The sequence below is a fragment of the Anopheles gambiae genome, chromosome 3 (assembly GCF_943734735.2).
Source record: "Anopheles gambiae chromosome 3, idAnoGambNW_F1_1, whole genome shotgun sequence".
NCBI lineage: Eukaryota > Metazoa > Arthropoda > Insecta > Diptera > Culicidae > Anopheles > Anopheles gambiae.
This window is the reverse complement of record NC_064602.1, coordinates 36,967,999-36,990,146: the sequence shown is the minus strand read 5'-3', so window position 1 is coordinate 36,990,146 and position 22,148 is coordinate 36,967,999. Positions and strand designations below refer to the sequence as shown.

The 22,148-nt window shown below is 38.1% G+C and overlaps 1 protein-coding gene across 3 annotated transcripts in view; it reads right to left on the bottom strand.

The window, feature by feature from the left end:
* LOC1279002 (Kv channel-interacting protein 4) overlaps positions 1-22,148 on the bottom strand; it is a 95,856-nt gene that overhangs the window by 2,220 nt on the left and 71,488 nt on the right. For all 3 annotated transcript variants that reach the window (XM_061655824.1, XM_061655823.1, XM_061655825.1), the window contains 2 exons: positions 421-494; positions 84-296 (listed from right to left, as the gene is read on the bottom strand). In XM_061655824.1, coding sequence (XP_061511808.1) covers positions 84-296; positions 421-494 — 287 coding nt within the window. The remainder of the gene's footprint in view (positions 1-83; positions 297-420; positions 495-22,148) is intronic.

Here is a 22,148-nt window from a genome sequence, read left to right as displayed (position 1 = left end):
ATGAGTCTCTGTGTGATTGGAATGAAAACAAAAAAAGGAAGGCAAAAGAGGTGGTAAAAGCATGCAAAAGCCATATCCCTTACCTCGAACAGCCGCTCGACCTTATCCTTGATGGCTTGCTCCTCTTCGCAGCCCTCCGGTACCTTGCCCATCAGCTCGTAGATCGCGGTTACGATTTCCTTCATCTCCTCCTTGGTAATGCATCCATCGCCGTTGATGTCGTACAGGGAGAAGGTCCACTGCAGCTTCTCGTCGACCGTGCCACGCAGCAGAATCGACAGGTTGGCGACGAATTCCTGCAGCGGTGAGGTGGTAAAAGAAATGAAACACAAGAAAGGGAACAAGAAATGGAGACGTTAGTATGTGTATGTGGTGTGTGTGTGTTTATGTCATGGTCATGTATTGCCCGGGATACGCTACCTCAAAGCTTAATGAGCCATTCCGGTCAAGATCGATGGAATTGAAGACGTAGTGTGCGTACTGGCCGCTACTTGCTGTTGTTGTTGTGTATGTTGTGTAGTTGTTGCCGAGTGTGTAGTGGACGTTGGGAGTGAGCGTTATTTATTTCGACCATCCAAAATGTGGTAGTTCCATTACAGGGTAGCGCCATCCATCGGGAGCGTGTTTGGAGAGGGAAGAAAAATAGCGACACTGTTAGTTATAATCGAGCGTCCGGCCCAGAAGGAGGCAGGAGCCACCAGATTGAACAAACAGGCAGGCCGGAATAAGACCTCACGGGCCGTTGACATGCAGGGTGTTGTGTTAAATGAAATGAGATGCAATCATGAGATACGGAGCCGATGGATTGCATGATAAGTTTGTGGAGAAGTCGTTAACATGCTATAAGTTGCAAGACAGGTAAGTATTAATACTTCAAAACAAACAAGTAATTGATCGTATCAAAATCCAAAATACCGTTATGATAAATTATCATTAACAAGACAAATAAATGCCATAGCAGATGATAAGAAGTTAAGAAGAGACGAAATATTCACTAATGTAGGTCCTACAGAAATATACAAAAAATAATTAAATAGGTAGAACTTAAATTAAATTAAATAGACTAACTACTTTATATTGAATTTTTTTTTAATTATATACAATAAACCTATTATTATAACACTTTCTCGTCGTTCAAAGTATATATTAATTACTTTTTTTTGTCTCATGATAATGCCTGGCCATTGTTGAACCGATTTGAATATAAAAATAGCATGCAACAGACCTAATGATCATACCATGGAACATTGGTTTTTAACTAAACTTTTATAAACACAATTACAACGGTATCGAATCCCTTAAATGCTCATTACAAATCGAGAGACACGAGCACGGCTGGCTAATGATTCTAGTTGGAAAACCCACCAGCCAGCATACCCTCTATATAAATAGGATCATTTCCTAAAGCTACTGTGGAGCTAAGGGTCACACATTCTCCGGATTTTGGATTTAGGAAACCGGTCTCCGGCTGCTATTAAACTGCATTTATGCTGTCGCCGGCTAGAAAGTCACCCTTGTGAAAGGTAGCAGGACCGTGTCGAATTTATAAATTTATATAAAGCCATTTCGAATAGGGTTATCCCTAATCGAGGGCTAGTCGGTGGAATTCTCAGCGGTCGGTCTAATGAGATGGTTTCGAAATTGCTTAATCCTAGTTGACCTTTTCTCAGCGACTGTTGAGAATTTTAGAGCCATTGCTTTTTGGGTTTGCGAGTAATTTGTCTCGTTTTAAGCAGGATAGGTAAATAATAATGGATAGGATGCAATAATTGTAAGAAAACAATAATATTGTCTGATTGCAAAAACAAATTGAATTATTCTGTAATTTATTATTTAAATTTTTCTCATTACTATTAGAAAATTCTAATTAAAATTCAATTCACAGCATGTGACAAATAAAAGGGGTACCTTAATAACTGAGACTGCTGTAAGCCGGATGTGTTAGGGAACCAACTTGCGTGTTTTAATGATTAAAAGTGTAGAAAATTCTAACAATGTCACAATATGTTTGATCAATTATATGATGTATAAAATAATCTAAAATACTGCATTAAATACGAGACTGCATAAAAAAGGAACCATCATGAAAAATACTTGTTTTGATAATATAATGTCAAAAATTAATTTATGCCAGGGGTCTCCAAACTATGACCTGCGGGCTGCATGCGTCGCTCAAGAGCCATTAATGCGGCCCACGATGACTGTGTAAAGGTTAAACAAATAGCTTTCTTTTCTGACTAATTAATCAACATTTAATATCTTCTGAAAGAATGCTGCAGAAATTTGAAATATTTTGTTAGTATTTTCTTGTTAAAACGAGATTTTAACTTCCACTCATTCTAAAGGTAGCGTCTAAAGGTAGCCCGCGAACTGAAAAGTATGGAGACCTCTGGTTTAAGCTATAATAAAACTGAAAGAACATATATTTGATTTTCATTAATTTTAAACGGGGTGCATAGAAATATGTTAAATGAACTTCAATTTAAAAAAAACTAAAGGAATCAATTCATTCTCCATTTTAAAGTACTGTCCACAAACAAACCAGAAAGTACAGGGTTTCCCACGATATATTGGTTGGTTCCCATCAATTTTTGGTGGATTCCCATATTTTTTTGGTGCGTTCCCACGATTTTTTGGTCGTTTCCCAGAATTTTTTGGTCTAATTGTATTGATATCCAATCGGAAAATACCAATAAATTATAGGATCGAACCAAAAATCTATGGGATACAACCAAAAAATCGTGGGAACGCACCAAAAAATCATGGGAACTGACCAATAAATCGTGGGAAACCCTGTAATTTCATGTATGCAAATTTCTTCCCCACTGGTAGTAAACTACCAGGCGCCTCCATGGCCTCGTCATCAGACTAAAGCACCAGGCTGCTCCATCCAATACAAGCAAAACAAACCCTCCATCGATAGTAGAGCCTATCTCATCCAAATCTGCCTACGGGCAGATCTGTGTTTTACCTCGTTGTGTGTACATTGTGCAAGTGGTGTTTAAAAATCTCTCCACACACACACACAAACTGTGCCAAAGGTTCCTGACACGGCTGGAAAATATGTAAGCGCTGGCAAGATTTACGCCAACCGACAAGCGACCCGGGAGAGGGAAAAATTGACATCATACTCTAAACGCTACCGACCCGAGTACCTTCGGGCGGTCGGTGCAGCAAACAGCAAACCTCCATTTGTGCTACACGGCTCCTTGTGCGTTGTGGCAAAAGCTTTCCGGGAACGACATAAAACAAAGCAAACCAACACACAAAAAAAAGTGCATGAACTGTGAGGGAAGCCACTATGCATGGCCAACGTGTGCAAAACAGGCGGCGTGAAAGCTCGATCTGTGCTTAATTTATGCGCCAAGATTAGCGACGATTTTTCCGCATCGCTTCCTGTCCCACAATTAACCCCCCCACAGTTCGTCCGCGACCTCAACGCCTCGTCCCGAGAGGCACACGGGCCGCCGGGTGAGAGATTTATGCTTCGAGTGGTGAAATTGATGGCGTACAAATGCTCCACAATGCCCCAACGGGTAGCGAGCCTCACCGCCATTAGGGGGCCCAAAACCCGAAACATGATGGCCAGCCCGGCCCGGTTTGGGTTTGGGCTGGCGTGTGAGCCACATTTGACACACTACAACGATGCCGGGAGCCGTCGAGAGAAGCGAATAAATGATTCAAGCTTTGGCAGGAGGTGAAAGTTTCACCTCAACTGTTATTCGCCAAGTTGTTTGTGGTTGAACGAAAAAAAAGGCCCAATGTTTTGTAAAGGGGACTACTTTACGAGTTTTGTGTTTGGTCACCGAGCGCCTTTTGAAAGCACACCGGTTTTTGAGGGGGACTCATGGAATTTTGCTCCCCTCCTTTCTTACCATCGATTATTGTTGTGCCGGCCGGTCTTTCTGGGGCTTTGGGTTGGGCAAACCCAAAGATTAACTCCATTCGGCACAGCACCTGCTTCCGTAACTAAACCATTCCTCCCCCATTTAAGCCCTCCTCGTAAAGCGTACACCGGAAGAAATGATTTGAAGGCCCCTTTACGACACACGCAAAGTGATAAGGGCGGCTCGATACGGTAGGTCGGTTTTTGGCTACCGACCGGATTCCTTTACTAGCTTTGATTTTATGTTTCTCGACGTTTGATGCCATCAAGTGCGTTGACCTATTCATGGCCGAAATAAGGGAAAAAACACGCAGCTGTCCCATAGCTGAAGGTCCTTTGGCGGACGTGCCCCACCAATGTCGTCCGAATAGGTGCGAGAAAAGGTCAAATTGATGGTAATTTTCACCATAACCTCCCGTAACTGACCAGTAGAAAAGGTATCGATGGGAAGGAAATACTAAACCATCGACCCAAAACGGAAAAATGGTGGAAATAGAAAACAAACTACCCCATCATCCTTAACCCTCAGCAAAGGTGGCGGAGGTTGGTGGGTGTAAAAAGACGAATTAAGACGAAAGCGACACCATTGCGTGGCCCAGTCGACTAGTGCTGGACTCTGAGGTTACGCTGTGCGGTACGATTGCGTGGTCGACTATCATTTGCCATCGCTGACCAGCTTCATAAAAAAAATAGTGCTCTCCCGCACCTAGGGAATGGTGATTGGCCTGTGGTGGGTTCGTTTTGTTGTTGGTTCCGTTTCCAGTGCATAAAGCAAAACAATGTACGGGGTTTATGCCTGGCCGAAACCTTTTTCGCCGTTGGTGGGGCTCCGCGATGTGATAATGATGAAATTATTGAGTGAAATATCATGTACCAAACAAAACGGCTACATTGTGTAGCGGCCATTTTCTCCTTTCTAAAACACTTTTGTTTTTCGTTTTTGATTCTGGCAAACACCGTAGTAGTGGCAGCTGTCTATTTCATTCCGTCGGGGAGTGCTCTACCATACGAACGGAGAAAACGGTTAAAGAGACGCAAAAAACACGTCAATGTTTCGCGTTTCGTGCGAATTTGCCCTAACGAAACGGACATCGTTTCTGAGTTTTCGGTACACGGTGGCAGTGAAGTATCTAGTGGCAGTGGCTGCCTGATGCCTGTTTTCACACTGCTGCTGTACTACGTGTAGCAGCAGTACGAATAGAAAAACACATAAAAAATCGCGCAAAACAGAAGCCATCAAAATGATGTGAAAAACAAACAGCAAAAAAGGTGCGCTGGATGGGTTTCAATGTTGGGCATTTTTACGAGTTTGAAAGGTGTGGTGGATCACGTTAAATTTTGCAATTTGTTCATACATACAGGCTAAAATATATAAAAAAAATCAACTGCTGAATTCATATTCATATTCATATTGGATTTTTGATAACACAAAGCAGCGTTTGATAGAGTTTTTACTGCAGAGGATTGACTGCAGGGTAGCTTTTTAGGACCGCTGGTGTATGTACTCTACGTCTACCGAATGTTTTTTTTGTGATACCTGAGCATATATTTTTTATGATCATCGATATTTCTTATTTCAATGGTCAGTGCAATCTGCCAACCGCTCTGGCTGCGTTTATTAATTTAATAATGGTTATTTAATTATGTCTCTAATCGATAAACAATGGGTTTCCTGTTACATTTTGTCATATCATCAATGCTTTAAGCATGATTACCTATTCTATGACCTTACAACAATTACTAACAGATTAAAAACTAAATGGGGCCGTTGTTGCGTTACATAGTGACCGACAAATTTAAAATTTTGTGAAATGTGTCAAAAAATGTCCAAAATCCTCAGCATTTCATAACAAAATTGTTATATTTTTGTTAACGCTGAAAATTACCACATAACAACGCAATTATTTTTTTTACATAACTTTTATAAAATGGTATTGATTTACCAAAACTAATTGCCTTTCGATCGTTTTTTGCATTTTTTAATGTTTTTACTTTAGTGCCATTATAGGTATACAAAACAGGCATGTTTCTTTAGTGGTTATAGTCATCTTCTTCTTCTTCAGGCTTTCGAGACTTATAATCATCGAGTTTATAGTCATAAAATCTGTAAAAACAGGACATTTAAATTTTTTTCAAGGATATTTTTGACATGTCATATTGTTTTAGCTGAGAGAAAATCAACATCAGATCAAGCACACCCTTCCTGGTGTGGGTTGACTACAGTCGTTATACAGTACTTTAGTCAATATTTTCATCATTAAAATTATTTTTTTTTTTTATTCAGTAGGGACGGCTTTGCCGTATTGCTTAAAATCATTAAAATTATACATTGTTATGATTCAATTATGCAAGAACTCAATATTATAGCAGTTAAATTCGCTTTTTATATGAAAACGGATTCAAAACTAAATTCCATTGATATTTAACACAGTTTTTGAGGTATCTTCCCAATTGACATTTTCGAGCACGAATAACCGACAATTTGAACAAAGTCCTTTAAACTCGAGCCTTAAACTTCCCTCAAACTGCATCAAATTAAGGGAATTTAAAAAAAGTGAATTAAAGTCAACTGTGACGCGGCTTTTTCGTTGCTTTCTTCTAGGTTTGCTCTGAAATGATGTTTCCTATCCTATTGGTCATACAACCATTTTATACTTAAATAAAACCGCTTTTTTATAATTTATTGTCATACAAAAATAGCTTTTGTTTTCCATCAAAAACCAAAGCTTTCAATGTAAAATGAGCTCGACGGTATCGTTCATTGATAGAAGAAAGTTTATTAAATGAACACACCAAATCTTGGTGATTTCAACACACTTGATCACACACAAATGCACAATTTCAGGCGTATTGAGTACTAATCGAGCAGATATTGAAAAACAATTTCGAGCAAATGTCACTTGGGTTTGTGTATCACCACTATAGGAACACAATACGACGTTATAGCTATACCACCATTAAAGGTACGACGAAGCCACCACAAATATTTAATATGTATTTTTTCGAAATTTTATCATTTTTTATGGTAAAAATGGTTGTGATTGCGAAGATAAAACATATCACAATTGCTGTGTGTTAATATATTCATAAATTTACCTTCCTGATACTTTAAATCTATTAAAGCACATCTGTACCCCATCACTTCTCGACTTAAAGACTAAGATCAAAGTGAGTAAAGCACATATGTACCCCTACAAATTGAATCACTTTTGGTACATTTACCCTAATTTGAATTTGAATATATGAAAAGATTTTATCTAGTTTCTGACATAGGAGTAAGTAGATGATCTACGCTAAATATTCCTTTACAATACACTATTATAATACGCTGAATAGTTGTGGTTGGATGTTAGGCCTCATGTTTAAAGTATGTAATGATTTACGATCATATCGTGTCTCCATTAAATGAGTAGCGTTAGTCCTAAAGATGAGTAGTTTTAAATCATTACCAAAGAAGCAGTAACACTATACGATTCTGCGTCTTATTTGACGGGATAGGAATGAACTGAGTAGAAGAAATCAATCATGCACGGTTGCTCCTTCTCGGTATCGACACTCTTATCCACAGGTGAAAATTGTGTCAGACCTTTCTGTGAACCAGAATTGGGTCAGAAGCTTCGCAGTAATGTTTGAAGATATTGATTCTATATGTGATATGGCAACATGTGTTCTTATATTGCTCGTCTCGGTGTCTAGGTATTCGTAATATGTAACTAGAACAATTTCAAAACACACTGTAAGGTATGGCTTATTCCGAAACGGGAAGAAGGAGGGATACTATAAACCCGGCTATTGGGCGAATTGAAAAGAATGGAACTTTGGTAGGAACCAATACAGGAAAAAGGTGATAATATGCCAGAAAGATTATGGACTATTGTAATAGAAGATTGCCTAAGGATGGCGCTATAGATTGCGGATGAATTATGGTTGATGGAATATGGATTGACATAACCACGCAGGTTATATACTTTAACAAATCATTTAAAATGTGTAGAAACCAAGGATTAATGTAAGTGTATAATTATTATTCTCTGTTTGTACTACATTCAAGATTTGTATTGAAGTAGATTAGCCAAAAAAAGCTCCATTCGATTATCTTTTATCTAAAAATAGAGACTGATCTTTAAACTATCATTTAAATGAACTGAAGAATGAAGAAAAACGATTAACATTAAATTTGAAGTAATATTCAAGTGGTCTAATATACAAACCTAAACTCAATTTATTGACTATCCGCATTTTGAGATGTATCAATGAATTATGCGACAAAACAAATCTATTTCAAACCATTTTTCAATATTTTTAATGTAAACCTTTTGGACATGTTGATAACATGTTTAAATCAAATCATTTCTAGTTTTGATGAGTGATTTCTAGTTATGAGCTTAAGATAAACAATTAACCAGATTTTACTGCTCAAGAGAACTAACTACTCTATAATTCTATTTATAATTACAGATTCCGTTCATAATTACATTCAATTACATTTCATTTCGGAAATCAAATCGAAAAGACTAACTCAACCTGTGTACTGATGTTAATTTTACAATAAACAAAAATCAATTATTCCCTACATGTAAACGCGATTCCACAACCACAATTAACACCATCCATAGGTGACCATAGGTGACCCGCAATAGGCATTAGGGACAAAATTGAGCAGACCTATCTAAATCGCTCATTACGATCGACACCATAAATCGTGGTTTATGGAAATCCGATTCACCAGAAAGCCACAGACCCGAAATCGGAACGTTTGGAGCGTAATCAAGCGCCGCATTCGCTAAACAATAACATGTTGCATCGGGAGATAATCTGATACTCGAAAAGCATATTCAACAGCACCAGGACAAGCAGGTCCGAACTCCGTGGAGGAAGCAGGACAAGATTAACAGATGTTTCAATGCAAACAGCGAGTGATGGAAATGGGGACGGAATGTCCCGCCAAAGCTCCCAGTTGTGGCTAAAGTTGGTTTTGAATAATCATAATTTACATAATTATGTTTCCTCCCGGACGACCGAACCGAGCGACTAGGCCCTAGGCACCCTGGGAGGGGGGGGGGGAAGCACACGATGGCGCTATCGACCAGGGACACTCCAGGGCGAATTCATTTCGGACACACCCGTACGATGACGGTGGTTTTGTGGTGTGTCGCTCCATTTGGCTGCCAAACCGATGACAATTCATCATACGACTGCGGACTGTGTGCGGTGCGGTAAAAAAAAACGTCCAAAAAGACGAACTGCTCCTTTGCGGATGTGACAATGGGATAGTTCTACGCAACGGTGACGCAACTGACTTTTTTTGTATATCCCAACCCAATCCCGCTTTGCAGCAACACATTTAGGGATACGTATTTGGGCGATTCCATTCGGGCCGACAAGCCACTTATGAATATTTATCGGATGATTTAATTCTCTTCACTGGCGGTTTGTGTCTTTGAGTTGTGGCGTAGAGTGTTTTTTGTTGCGTTCTCTTTCGCTTTGTGAGTAGGGGTTTGCATGCGGAAGAGAAGATTTTTTGTCCTGTTATTATCAGTAGCAAGAAAAGGCAGTAAAACTTTGCATGAATAGCAAACGGCAAATCGTGCGGCAGGATAAATTAAATTTTGCCGTACGGATAAATTTCGCCACAACTCAGCTGGTTGGTTTAATAATTTTTCTTGTCGTTATGCATTATGCTTACTGCTATTTTCGAGGCCATTTTTTTCTCTCGGTAAACGGAAAGATTATCATTAACTTTGGATCGATATGAATGGCGGTGTTGAATGTTGTGTGAAATTCAAACATGAAACTTTTAACGATCTTATTCATTTGTTTTTTTATCGTCTTGTTTTACTTCTTTCACTTTTATCATTATCATAATGAAGATAGGACCTTTAATTTATTAATGCTTTGCATTTTGCATATTAATTTATGTTTTATCTACAACTTGACACTTTGATTGTATATCTGGTTATATGTCTATAATTTAATTTTAAGTTCGTATTGTTGATATGCCACTGTCGTATTTGGTTTAAGATTTTTAAGCTTTTATCTTTGCGTTTCGTTCTGATTTTCTGTAATATTGTTACTATTATTATTTTATTATTATTATATTATTATTATTATTATTATTATTATTATAATTATTGTTATAAGTATTGTTATAATTATTATTATTATTATTATTATTATTATTATTATTATTATTATTATTATTATTATTATTATTATTATTATTATTATTATTATTATTATTATTATTATTATTATTATTATTATTATTATTATTATTATTATTATTATTATTATTATTATTATTATTGTTATTATTATTATTATTATTATTATTATTATTATTATTATTATTATTATTATCATTATTATAATTCTTATTATCATTATTATTATTATTATTATTATTATTATTATTATTATTATTAGTATTGTTAATATTATTATTATTATTATTATTATTATTATTATTATTATTATTATTATTATTATTATTATTATTATTATTATTATTATTATTATTATTATTATTATTATTATTATCATCATCATCATTATTATTATTATTATTATTATTATTATTATTATTATTATTATTTTTATTATTATTATTATTATTAATATTATTATATTTGTTATTACTTTGATTATTTTTATTATTATTACTATTATCATTACTTTTAATTTTATTATTTTTTTATTTTTATTATTATTATTATTATTATTATTATTACAGAAAAAATATCAACAAAGTAGCATTTGATGATACACAAAAATACAAGTATTGAGAGCTTTGCTCAATCTCAAATAATGGACACCCAACACTTCAATCAGCAAATTATTCTGTCACTTATACATCTCAATACCACAATAATTTCAGTATCTGACTTCCATTTTTAACAAAGATTTTGAATGTTTCAATTTACTTTGTGCGAATCGGACTTCTATCAAAAAGCCGCGAAAAATCATTAAAAAATAAATTAAATCTCTGAAACGCCCTTCATTAACAAAGAACGATACTCTATTTGATTCCCTTTCCATTCCTTTTCCTATTTGCCGTTACAAATTCACGCCGAAACACACACCAATCCTTTCGCTGGCTTCGGTTCAAACGAGCGCACCGCTTTGCAAATGAAAACTAATATTTCATTTCCATTTTCCACCCTGATGGGGCCCCAAAAAGTTATTAATTTAGATTGCACATTCAGTGCAATGCTCGTACCCCTAGCGAGTTGTATTGTCGGGCAAAGCACCAGCTCTCAATCTCCTGTCGTTCCTCACTCAACTCGGCAGTTTATTTTACAACCCAAACGTGCGGCTACGGCTTCCCATTCCACACTCCTCGCCTTACTCCTCGCAGCTCCTTCACTTGGCGGCAAATCGTTCAACTATTTCCCTTTCGGGTTTTTTTAGTCTGATAACGGATATGGGTAAAAAACACTGAGGCTTCCCGCTCGCAGTTTTTGTACTTACGAAACTAAATAAATTCTCCATTTCGATAGGGGAAAGCTTTGCAAAAACGGCTGCACCATGAGCAGCTTTTTTGTGTTAGACACTCCGCAATGGGAGAAAAGGAGAGATAAAAAAATGGAAACATGTTAACTGACAGCATCGTATTACTTGTGCGAAGCGTAAAACACTTTTTGACCGCTCCAAAGGTTTCGGGTGAACTCTTTCAGCACCCTGCGCACGACGGACGCGTTGCCATTCGAAACCAAACCGACCTAAGTGCTCTCGGAATCGGGCTGGAAAATTTGAAAATATAACAACTTCGATGGCGTACAGAAAACGGAGGGAAACATAAACGAATGTTCCGAGATTCCGAGCGAAACAGAACGGAAATGGAGCTCTTCGTGTGGCAAGGCTGACGGAAGGATTTTTGTTTTTTAGATGGAAACGTAACAACATCACCCACGAACCGTAAAAACAACTACAAGCAAGCACTGGAGTAGATCCAACCGGCCAAAGGTTCGGCATGAAACTGATTCCCAGCTAGACAGCTGAAGCTGATTTGCTTGCCTTTGCCTCGCTCGTTGCTTCTCTCCCATTCCGTTTCCCGTACGCTTCCGATACGTTATTGATTTTAACGCCACAGACAAGATGAAGTTTATGTAAATATATCTACCACCGAGCGGAGATCTTTCTCAACCTATCAAACGTGCAACAGCGCACACCAACAAAAAATGTACCGTATGTCTACCGACGTGCGAATGAATATTTATGATAACTGTGAGGTTGTTACCATTTACCTCCCCGTGTACAGTCGTAAATTTCAAGATCGATGGTTTCGCATTTTTCGCCTCCGGTTGCGGCAATGCAGTGCGGACACATACACACACACATGCATTCAATCAATCCCCGTGGGTGAGGTTGATCGGAACAACAACTATCCATCTGCCTTCTTCTTTCGTTCTACGTTCGTTTCGTACGTTTTTTACTATATTCTTGTAAAGCAGCCTTGTTTATCGGCATTGAACGAGGTTTTAATTTATTAAGCTCATTCAATTCATTTACAGATGGGGTTTGATGTGTTTAAAATGAGTGAGAAATTACTTCTCAGTTGACGTAGACGTAGAGTGAATAAATATAAGTTCACTGATAATGATACCAAAAAAATGTATTAAACATAATTTAAAAAAAAAAACGTGTTTCTTTCTCCTCAGCACCGCAGATTCTCTCGTTAAACAAACAAGTGTTAGAGTAAAGAAAAACGAGCAACAGAGAACAACTTGACAAGTTTGTAGTTGTTGCTGGCAGTATGTACTTTCCCTTTGCCACACAAACTATTTTGCCTAACATCGTTCAGTCTCATATCAACACGAAACCAATGATAAACTTCAAACCACAAGCATAAGAAACATAGGAGCAACTTTTGGAAACTTAGTTGTCAAGCGTTTGCTTTTAAATTGTTTCACAATCTGAAGAATGGCACATAGTTTAAGAATCTCATGTTTTGGGGGACTGTGGAATGAGCGATATTCGAGCTATGGGATAAGGTTCAACTGTTTAAGCCCTTTTCGTTGTTAAAGGTTAAGCAATCTAGTTGATTGTTGAGGGCAAATTAAGTAATATGGTGCTAAATATACAAATAAAAATAAATCTTTTTTATAAAATAATATAGAACAAATAATAGAAATTTTATTTTTTGATCGTATCTCATAGATTTTTGGTTCGTTCCCATAATTTATTGGTATTTTCCAATTGGATATCAATACAATTGGACCAACAAATTTTGGGAAACGGCCAAAAAATCGTGGGAACGCACCAAAAAAAATATGGGAACCCACCAAAAATTGATGGGAACCAACCAATAAGATAAAATTACTAAACAAAATATGAAAATAAATATATAAATAAATAATAAAATAAATAAGTAAATAAATCATTGTATGAAAATAGACATCAGACACACAGTTATTAGTTGAGTTACAGGGAAGGACTGATGGAGACTTGGGACGGTCTAGTGGTACAGTCATCAACTAGTACAACTTATGACAACATGCCCGTCATGGGTTAAAGCCCCGAATGGACCATGTCCCCATACGTAGGATTGACTATCCTGCTATGGTAAACCATAAGTCACTGAAAGCCAAACCTACAAGTAATGGTACAGACAGGCCTTTACCGACAACGGTTGTTTTGTCAAAAGAAGAAGAAGAAGAAGAAGAAGAAGAAGAAGAAGAAGAAGAAGAAGAAGAAGAAGAAGAAGAAGAAGAAGAAGAAGAAGAAGAAGAAGAAGAAGAAGAAGGGAAAAATTGATAACAAACACAGGAAATAATCCAATTCCCGTCAGGACCGCTCTATGATGACAAAGATTAAGCAACAACTTTTGCAAGCCAAAAAAGTCTTGTAAGCCTTTTTAAACTGATCTTTTGACCCTTTGAATGACATAATATATTACTATTGATTTAAAGACAAGAACAATTAAGCTAATAACTTAAAACAAATATTTTGGAAAAAAAGGTTTCAGTTGGGAACTTTTTAAAAATGCATATGTAAAATACTCTCAAAAGAAATAGATAATTGTAGTAGATGATCAATCTAGTGATAAATTATCTTTTTCTTCAATATTTGTGGAGAGTAACCATAGCAAAAGTTATAAGGAAGTTTAGAACTACTTCTTCCAGCTTGTGTAACGCCCTACGCGAACATGCCAGCTTATACAGGCTTTCGAGACTTATTTCAGTATCATGCAGCCAGATAGTCAACCGTTGCCGTTAGATAGTCAACCGTTCAACGGGAAGGTGGTTCATGCTAGGGTTGAACCCACGACTGGCAGGTCATAAATTCACGCGAGTTGACGACTGTATCACGGGATCGCCCCTAATTAAGAACTAAAAGGCTTCAAAATATCCACCTGTAAAACTAAGCCAACTTGTAACAAACAATCAACAGGTACGACCCAACCTGTTGCACTTGTGCTGTAACGTTTACAACATCCTCTTCTACCTTATGCGCGAGTTATGAAGTGCTATGCACACAATAAATGTCTCATAAAATTATGCCACCGCGGGTTACGGGCCGCAAATCGGGCTGAATTGGCAACATTGAACGGTATCGCCAAACTGCTATCCTCATCATAAAGAGGGTCACACAAACCGTTGAGGGCGGTTGGGCAAACCGCAGCAGACAATTCATGTCACTATTAAGCGCAACCATCAAGGCGTTCAAGTGTTATGTGTTATGTTGGCGGGCGTTTATAGCCAACGCATTTTCGGAACCGGGGGGTTGCTCCGTATCTCCAGTGGCCAATCTACTGTCTCACTGGGGCGGGAGGATCAAAGTGTAGCGTGCGATATTGGAGCACATTGGTGCCAAAGTGTGGGGAACAGTCAAATCAGCATTGAGGAGATAAGAAGCATTATTTCGACGAAATAATTGCTGATCCTTATCACTTTGAGCTTATCGTTATGCTGTTACGAAGAAAGTGTACGATAGGATAACATTCGATGCTAAATAAGTGGACGATTCCATCAGGGTAAATAGATAAAGTTCAAACGGGTCAAAAAAAAGGAAATCAACCGACTTCTATGTACTATCTATTCACAGAAAAAAGTGCGCGAAAGATCCATATTTATATTAGAATAATTGAATTACATGCATCATTTTCAGCAGCACAACATACCATATCGGGTCTCTTCTTCCCTACAGCTTAACATTACACATATCCATCCCAACCGTCCCGGTCGCCGGCAAACGCAAACTTTTTCCGGTTTGTTAGCAAACTAAGTTTGCTACCGACGTTTTGACCGTTTTCTCCCCACACAAGACAAAGTTCTTCGTACAGTACCTGAAAGCGTTACTGTCTTCTGGTTTACCAACAACAGGGCTCGAAAAAAAAGCAGCCGAAACAAAATTTCGATGACGTTTCTCTTTTCTTTACCTCACATGTGCAAATTCTTGTCATCATTATCCACAAACGGCATGACCGGTAGCGCAAATACGCGAAGGCAGCAGAAACGTGAAGAGTAGAGTTTGTATTTACTTTTCCCATGTGGGGAAGAGCTTTGCTTGCAAAACGATACTGCCGTATGATTTCTTCTGATGCTTCAATGTGTTATAGTGGCCGGTTCTTGTTAGTTTGTTTGCCGCGTACCGTGTACACCGCGCACAATTTCGCTTCTTTAGGGCCTTGTTTGCGCTGGCGGTGGGTTGAAGATGGCATGTTTGAAGTGTAATTGAAATGTTGCTTAGGTAGGTACAAAATAAAAGGTAAAGTAAACTCTTAGAGAAGATGGCAACACTCAACGATGTTTGTTTAGGCATACAGTTTGCAAAGTTTTCATGAGAAATGATTAATGAAGCATCATGTAGGATCTGCTTCGATTTGGAACTGTGAGGTAAAAAGGATTGCTCATGCTATTGAGCATATTGCATATTGCGAACATAGATTAAATGTTTTATAATTGTAATTTTTGTAATTTTTGTAAATGTAAAAAATAATAGTTTGTCTTCTAATTTCGAACAACATATTGTGTAAATAGGTGTAATGCACTTCCGTAAAATCTGAGAATTGTTATTAATAAATAATAATAATAATAATAATAATAATGATAATAATAATAATAATAATAATAATAATAATAATAATAATAATAATAATAATAATAATAATAATAATAATAATAATAATAATAATAATAATAATAATAACAATAATAATAATAATAATAATAATAATAATAATAATAATAATAATAATAATAATAATAATAATAATAATAATACAGTGAACCCTCTCTTATTTGAGAGGCGATGGGACTGTCGAATAAGAGGGGTTTTCAGATTACAGAGGTTGAAAGTGAATGAAAGGTCCATACAAGACAAGAAAGAGACAGAACATTTAGTATGCAGCATTAACCGTTGCTATAGGAAACTGCGAACAGAATCGCTAATTTGATCATACATCTTTCAATAACCATGGCAACACCATACTCAAATAAGAGGGACACAGATTTCAGAGGTTTTCCAAATTAGAGGAACAAAAATGTACTGGAAATCAAGGGACTGTGCAAAATGTTCAAATAAGAGAGGTTTTTCAAATTGGAGAGGTGTCAAATAAGAGAGGGTTCACTGTAATTCCTATTTAAGAGAAACGGCTTTGCTCTGGTGACAGCGGTTAATTGCTCATAATAAACATAATAAAAATAACAACAATAACGATAATGATGGTAACATATTAAAAATATCAATAAGAATATGATTGTAATAATTGTAAAAATAATATTGATAAACTGTATTTAGCTTTTATAAATAATACAGTACAGGAATGCGCTTTCCATTTAGAAGACTGTACATCTATTTGCGGTCTTAGATTGGTCAAACTGCGTTAGAAATATATTTTATTTTCAAAATTGAAAATACAAACTCAATTAAGGCTGATTCCCATCTATTTTTTTTTCAATTATATCAAAAGATTGATTGGAAAAGTTCGCTTAACGCAAGCGACACCTAAACCGTCCTCCTATTTCCTTCTCTCAGATCAAACGAAACGATCAAACCGATCGAACCAAAAGGTGATTTCATTAATCGAGTACAGGGTATACTCAGTTGGTCGCGTCTTCTGCCTCGGCTCACCAAAATAAGAAACAAAACATCAATCGATTTGTACGAATTGAACGTTTGGCTAAAAATATCGACCACCTCCTGCCCTTGGCCGGCGCTAGCCGTCTTGGCCAACAAAACAACCGGGCAAGCACAACAGCGCCGGAAACGAAATTTACACTGTTGCTGCTTCTGCTGCTACTGCTGCGTTGGTTTTAAGAAGTTCATCTATTCTTCTTCCTGCAGCTGATATTGTTTTAACGCCAAAAGCAACACAAAACCTTCTCGGTGTGATGGGCTAGTTTAGCACCATGTTTCCAATAGCAGCCGCTAATTAGTACGCTTGCCTTCAGGGAAGGATAGGGTAGTGGCGCGATTGTTGTTTAGTTTGAAAAATAAACAGAAAGTTAAACTCGTCAAAGTTTGGGCAGCGTTGAACGAGTTAATTAAATTTGAAACTAACGTAAATAAAAAATGCCACATCAAAAGAGAGAGATCGACTGTCAAACCAAGTGGTTGTGCCTTCCTTGTGCTCCTGATTTTTGATGCTGTTTTGCCGTGTTACTGCCTGATTTTCAACATTTGCAACATTGGTGCTGCTGAGTTGCTTGTACTGGCTAGTGCGTGCCTTCGATTGTTATCAAGTTGCACTTGAATTCTTGCACCTAGTCTCCTGTTATTTCGTCAGTTTTGCCGAGATATTGTTTGGCTTCGTTCCTGCTCCTGTCACTCGTCAGTTTGTGCTGTGTCATTCGTTATGCAGTGCTCAACCTGCAATGCACCCACCGATAGTGCAAATTCGGTGTCCTGCGCCGGTGTGTGTGGCTCCAAGCATCATACCCATTGCACGGGTTTGTCCCGTGATTCTACTCGTGAGCTTGGGCGGAATAATCAATTGTTGTGGTTGTGCAAAAATTGTAACGAGTTTCGCAATGGCACAAACTCACTTCTCACAAGTGAGATAGCAGCCCTACTCGAGTTGGTGAAAGCAGAAATTCTCACCACGATTGACTCATCTCTCTCTTCTCTTAGATCGGCTATCAAGAGCGATTTGCTTGCTGAGATCCTCGCTCTCGCTGATAAGCTAACACCCGTATTAGCTAAGCCGTCTGTTTCTCACGCATCGCGAACGCACACGTCCACTAATGCATCGTCACTCAACGCCACTAATACCAGAACGACTAAAACAGCATCCACTCGCCGTACATTTACCAACTCAATGGAGCTCACTGCAGATATCCAACAAGCAGCGAACGATACCAACACTGTGGAAGCTTCTGATAGCTGCAACCACTACACTCATCGTACTAAGGTGACTAGTGATATTAGTGCTGGGCACTGCCGAACAAATACAAAATCATCTTCTGATCCTGTTTTGAACCATGATACCACGAACACTGGCATAGCAGAAAAAGTATGGTTATACTTCACGAACATCAAATCGCATGTCTCCGCTGATGATATGCGTGTGTGGCTTAAAGCTGTGCTGCCAACCGACAACATAGATGTTTACCGTCTCACGAAAAAGGGCGCAAACCTTGATTTGATGTCCTTTATATCGTTTAAAGTGAGTATTCCCAAATCACTCAAGGATCTGGCGCTTCAATCTACTATTTGGCCAGTTTCACTTACTGTTCGTGAGTTTGTTGATCGTGGCCTACCAAAGCAACGTATACATGAAAGGGCCCGATTTGACCCTTCTGCGCTTACTTCGCATCGTTCAAGCAGTGCAAATTGCTCTTCTGCTGCGCCAAAAAGCACCGCTCATCCGGATCATTTTTTGGATCATCGATCGCCATCCCCACAGCGCGGGAATCAATCACTATCCCAGATGACCGAGATCCTAGAGGCTATCCAACCGGAGTTTCCTCCCACACCCCCTCAGTTATCACCGGGGGTGGGGCTTCAATCACAGAACAATCTCAGCAACACGAATCGCTCACCACAGATCAGCCCGTTTGCCAAACGGATAGCTCACAATTAATAGACCCCTTCGTGATCTATTACCAAAATGTTCGAGGCCTTCGCACCAAATATAATGAATTGCGCCTTTCTGCGAATGAATCAGGGTTTGAAATGCTTGCCCTTACTGAAACCTGGTTAAATGAATCGATTCCATCCAATATGGTCCTGGATAGTGATTCTTACAATATATACCGTTGCGATCGCAGCAGGTTAAACAATGAACGATCGCGTGGGGGTGGTGTGCTGCTTGCATGTTCCAGTCGTTATCCGTCTGTGGCACTTAACATGAATCAACCTACGCTTGAAGCTTTATGTATTCGTGTTTCTTTTCCTAAGTTTCGTCTTTATGTGGGGATTGTTTATGTGCCACCGTATTTGAGCAGCGACCGCAACTATTTCGAATCCCTTTCTGCTTTCATCAGCGATGCATACATGCATATGAAACCGAATGATCATCTTATCCTTCTTGGCGACTTCAATCAACCGGCGTTAGGGTGGTCACCTGCAGCCGCAGTAAGGTCAGATTCATCTTTACCTATGAGACATTATGTGCCTCATATCTCTTTGAATTCATCCAGTTCCTGCTTTTTGGATGTGTTAAATTTGCATGAACTCTATCAGCTGAACGGGGTGCATAACCATTCAAATCATTATCTGGACCTGGTGCTCTCTAACTGCTGCTGCTGCTTGTTCTTCTGTGTATCCTGCTTCGTCACTGCTCCTGCCCCAGGATGCCCATCATCCTGCTCTGGAAATTGCGTTACCGTCTTCTTTATTTAGGGCTAGTAGGGTTAGGAATGAATTGCCTTCTGCTCCTAATTCATTGAGTGTTCGTTATAATTTTCGTCTTACAGACTATCGTAAACTTAATTCTATTCTATCTCGTGCCGACTGGTCTTTTTTTTATCAATGTACATCGGTCGACGAGGCTGTCCAATCGTTTAATGCTTTGTTAACCTCTGCACTCCTTTCATGTACACCTATTTTTCGTTCCCCTCCTAATCCTCCCTGGTCCAATCGTACTCTTCGCAACCTGAAAAAGGATAGAATGAAATATCTTAGGAGGTATCGTCTGAACCGATCTGCTTTCAACTTTCGTTTATTTAAGTACGCTGCCTCTGCGCATCGACTATACAACAGGGCTTGTTTTGAGGCCTATTCGAGTAGACTGCAATCGCGTTTCCGTTCTGATCCAGCATCCTTCTGGCAATTTGTTAGGATTCGAAGAGGGTGCAATACGTTACCTAATGAAATGGTACTTGATTCTCGAACTGCCTCTACGCCTGTTGAGATCTGTGAGCTATTCTCTGCACATTTTTCCCAAATGTTTGAGCCACCGGTTAGTGACCCTAACCTTATTGAGGGTGGGCTACTCTACACGCCAGAGAACTTAATTAATCTCTCCGATATTTCGGTTAGCTCTGAAACAGTTGTACAGGTGTTATTTGGGTTGAAACGTTCTTTTACTCCTGGTCCAGATGGCATTCCTGCCTCAGTTTTAATAAACTGTAAGGACGTGCTTGCTCCACACCTTGCTAAAATTTTCAACCTTTCACTTTCTCTCGGGGTCTTTCCTGCTCTTTGGAAATCCTGTTGGCTTTTTCCGGTACACAAAAAGGGATGCCGTAGCATTGTCTCTAATTATCGTGGGATAACTCAAACATGTGCCACAGCCAAAACTTTTGAGCTATGTATCTTTCCAACCATACTTCATAGTTGTAGTTCCGCTATTAGCCCTAAACAGCATGGGTTTATGCCTGGTAGGTCTACTTCTACTAATCTCATGTCTTTTGTTACCAATATTTTCAGATCTTTTGAGGCAGGTACCCAACTTGATGCAATATACACTGACTTTCATGCTGCATTTGATAGTTTGCCCCACTCTTTACTATTAGCTAAACTATCTAAACTTGGTTTTGGTGATGGCATTATTAGCTGGCTGTCCTCATACTTAAGTAATCGATCTTGCAGGGTTAAAACCGGGTCGTACTTATCTGAGGAGTTTTTTTGTACGTCAGGTGTCCCTCAGGGTTGTGTGCTAAGTCCACTTCTGTTTTCTTTGTTCATCAATGATGTCTGTAATGTTTTACCTCCTGATGGTCATCTCCTTTATGCGGATGATATCAAAATCTTTTTACCTGTGTCCTCTTCTTCTGATTGTATGAGTCTTCAGCATTACCTTAATGCATTTGTTCATTGGTGTTCATCCAACTTACTTCGCTTGTGCCCTGATAAATGTTCTGTTATTTCTTTCTCTCACTCTCTTTCTCCTATTTCATTTAACTATACTCTCTCTAACTCGTCTCTCTCTCGTGTTTTGTCCATCCGTGACCTTGGTATTATACTCGACAGTCGTCTTAACTTTAAACTGCAGCTTGATGAGGTTCTACTAAAAGCTAATCGAACTCTTGGGTTTATTTTACGTTTTACCTCTATTTTTAGAGATCAAAGCTTCTTAAGAAACCTTTATTGTGCTCTGGTAAGGCCTCTTCTTGAATATGCTAGCATCATCTGGAATCCTCCTACTATTGATGGCTGTTCGAGAATTGAAAGCATTCAGCGCCTTTTTACCAGGGTTGCTTTTCGTCGTTTGTTCGGTGCTGCCTCACTACCTCCCTATGAAACGCGATTGCAGTTTTTCAATCTTCACTCTTTAAGCTTCCGCCGCCAAGTGTCTCAGGCATGTTTTATTGGTGGCTTATTACTTTCTGATACTGATGCTCCTGATTTACTCTCGTCCATCTCGTTGTATGTTCCCTCTCGTTCCCTTCGTCCTCGTGATCCTCTGTCAATTGAAACACGTCATACTCTCTATACTTTCAATGATCCTATTCTATCCTGTTTCAGGTTGTTTAACCACTTTTACTATCTCTTTGATTTCGACTCCTCTCTCAACTCTTTCCGTAACCGTATTTTTTCTTCTAATTCTCTTTAATTATTCTTCTAAGTTTCATTAAGTTTTGATAGTCTCTACGCTCTACCTTTGTTTTTTTTCTTTAATTTTTTTGCTAGGTCTAGACTAGTTTAGTTAGGCTTAGTTTTTCATGAATTATTCTGTTTATTTGTTAGGGTTTATTTAGTTTTAAGTCTGCCTTATTTAGCCTTGATGGCGGATATTGTATTAATAAATGAAATGAAATGAAATGAAATGAAATGAAATGAAAATGAAAAAAAGGTAAACAGATTTTTAGACACTATGATGTAAATTTGATTTAAAATCAGTTTAAAAAATTGCTTCCCTTAAGCTGATATGACA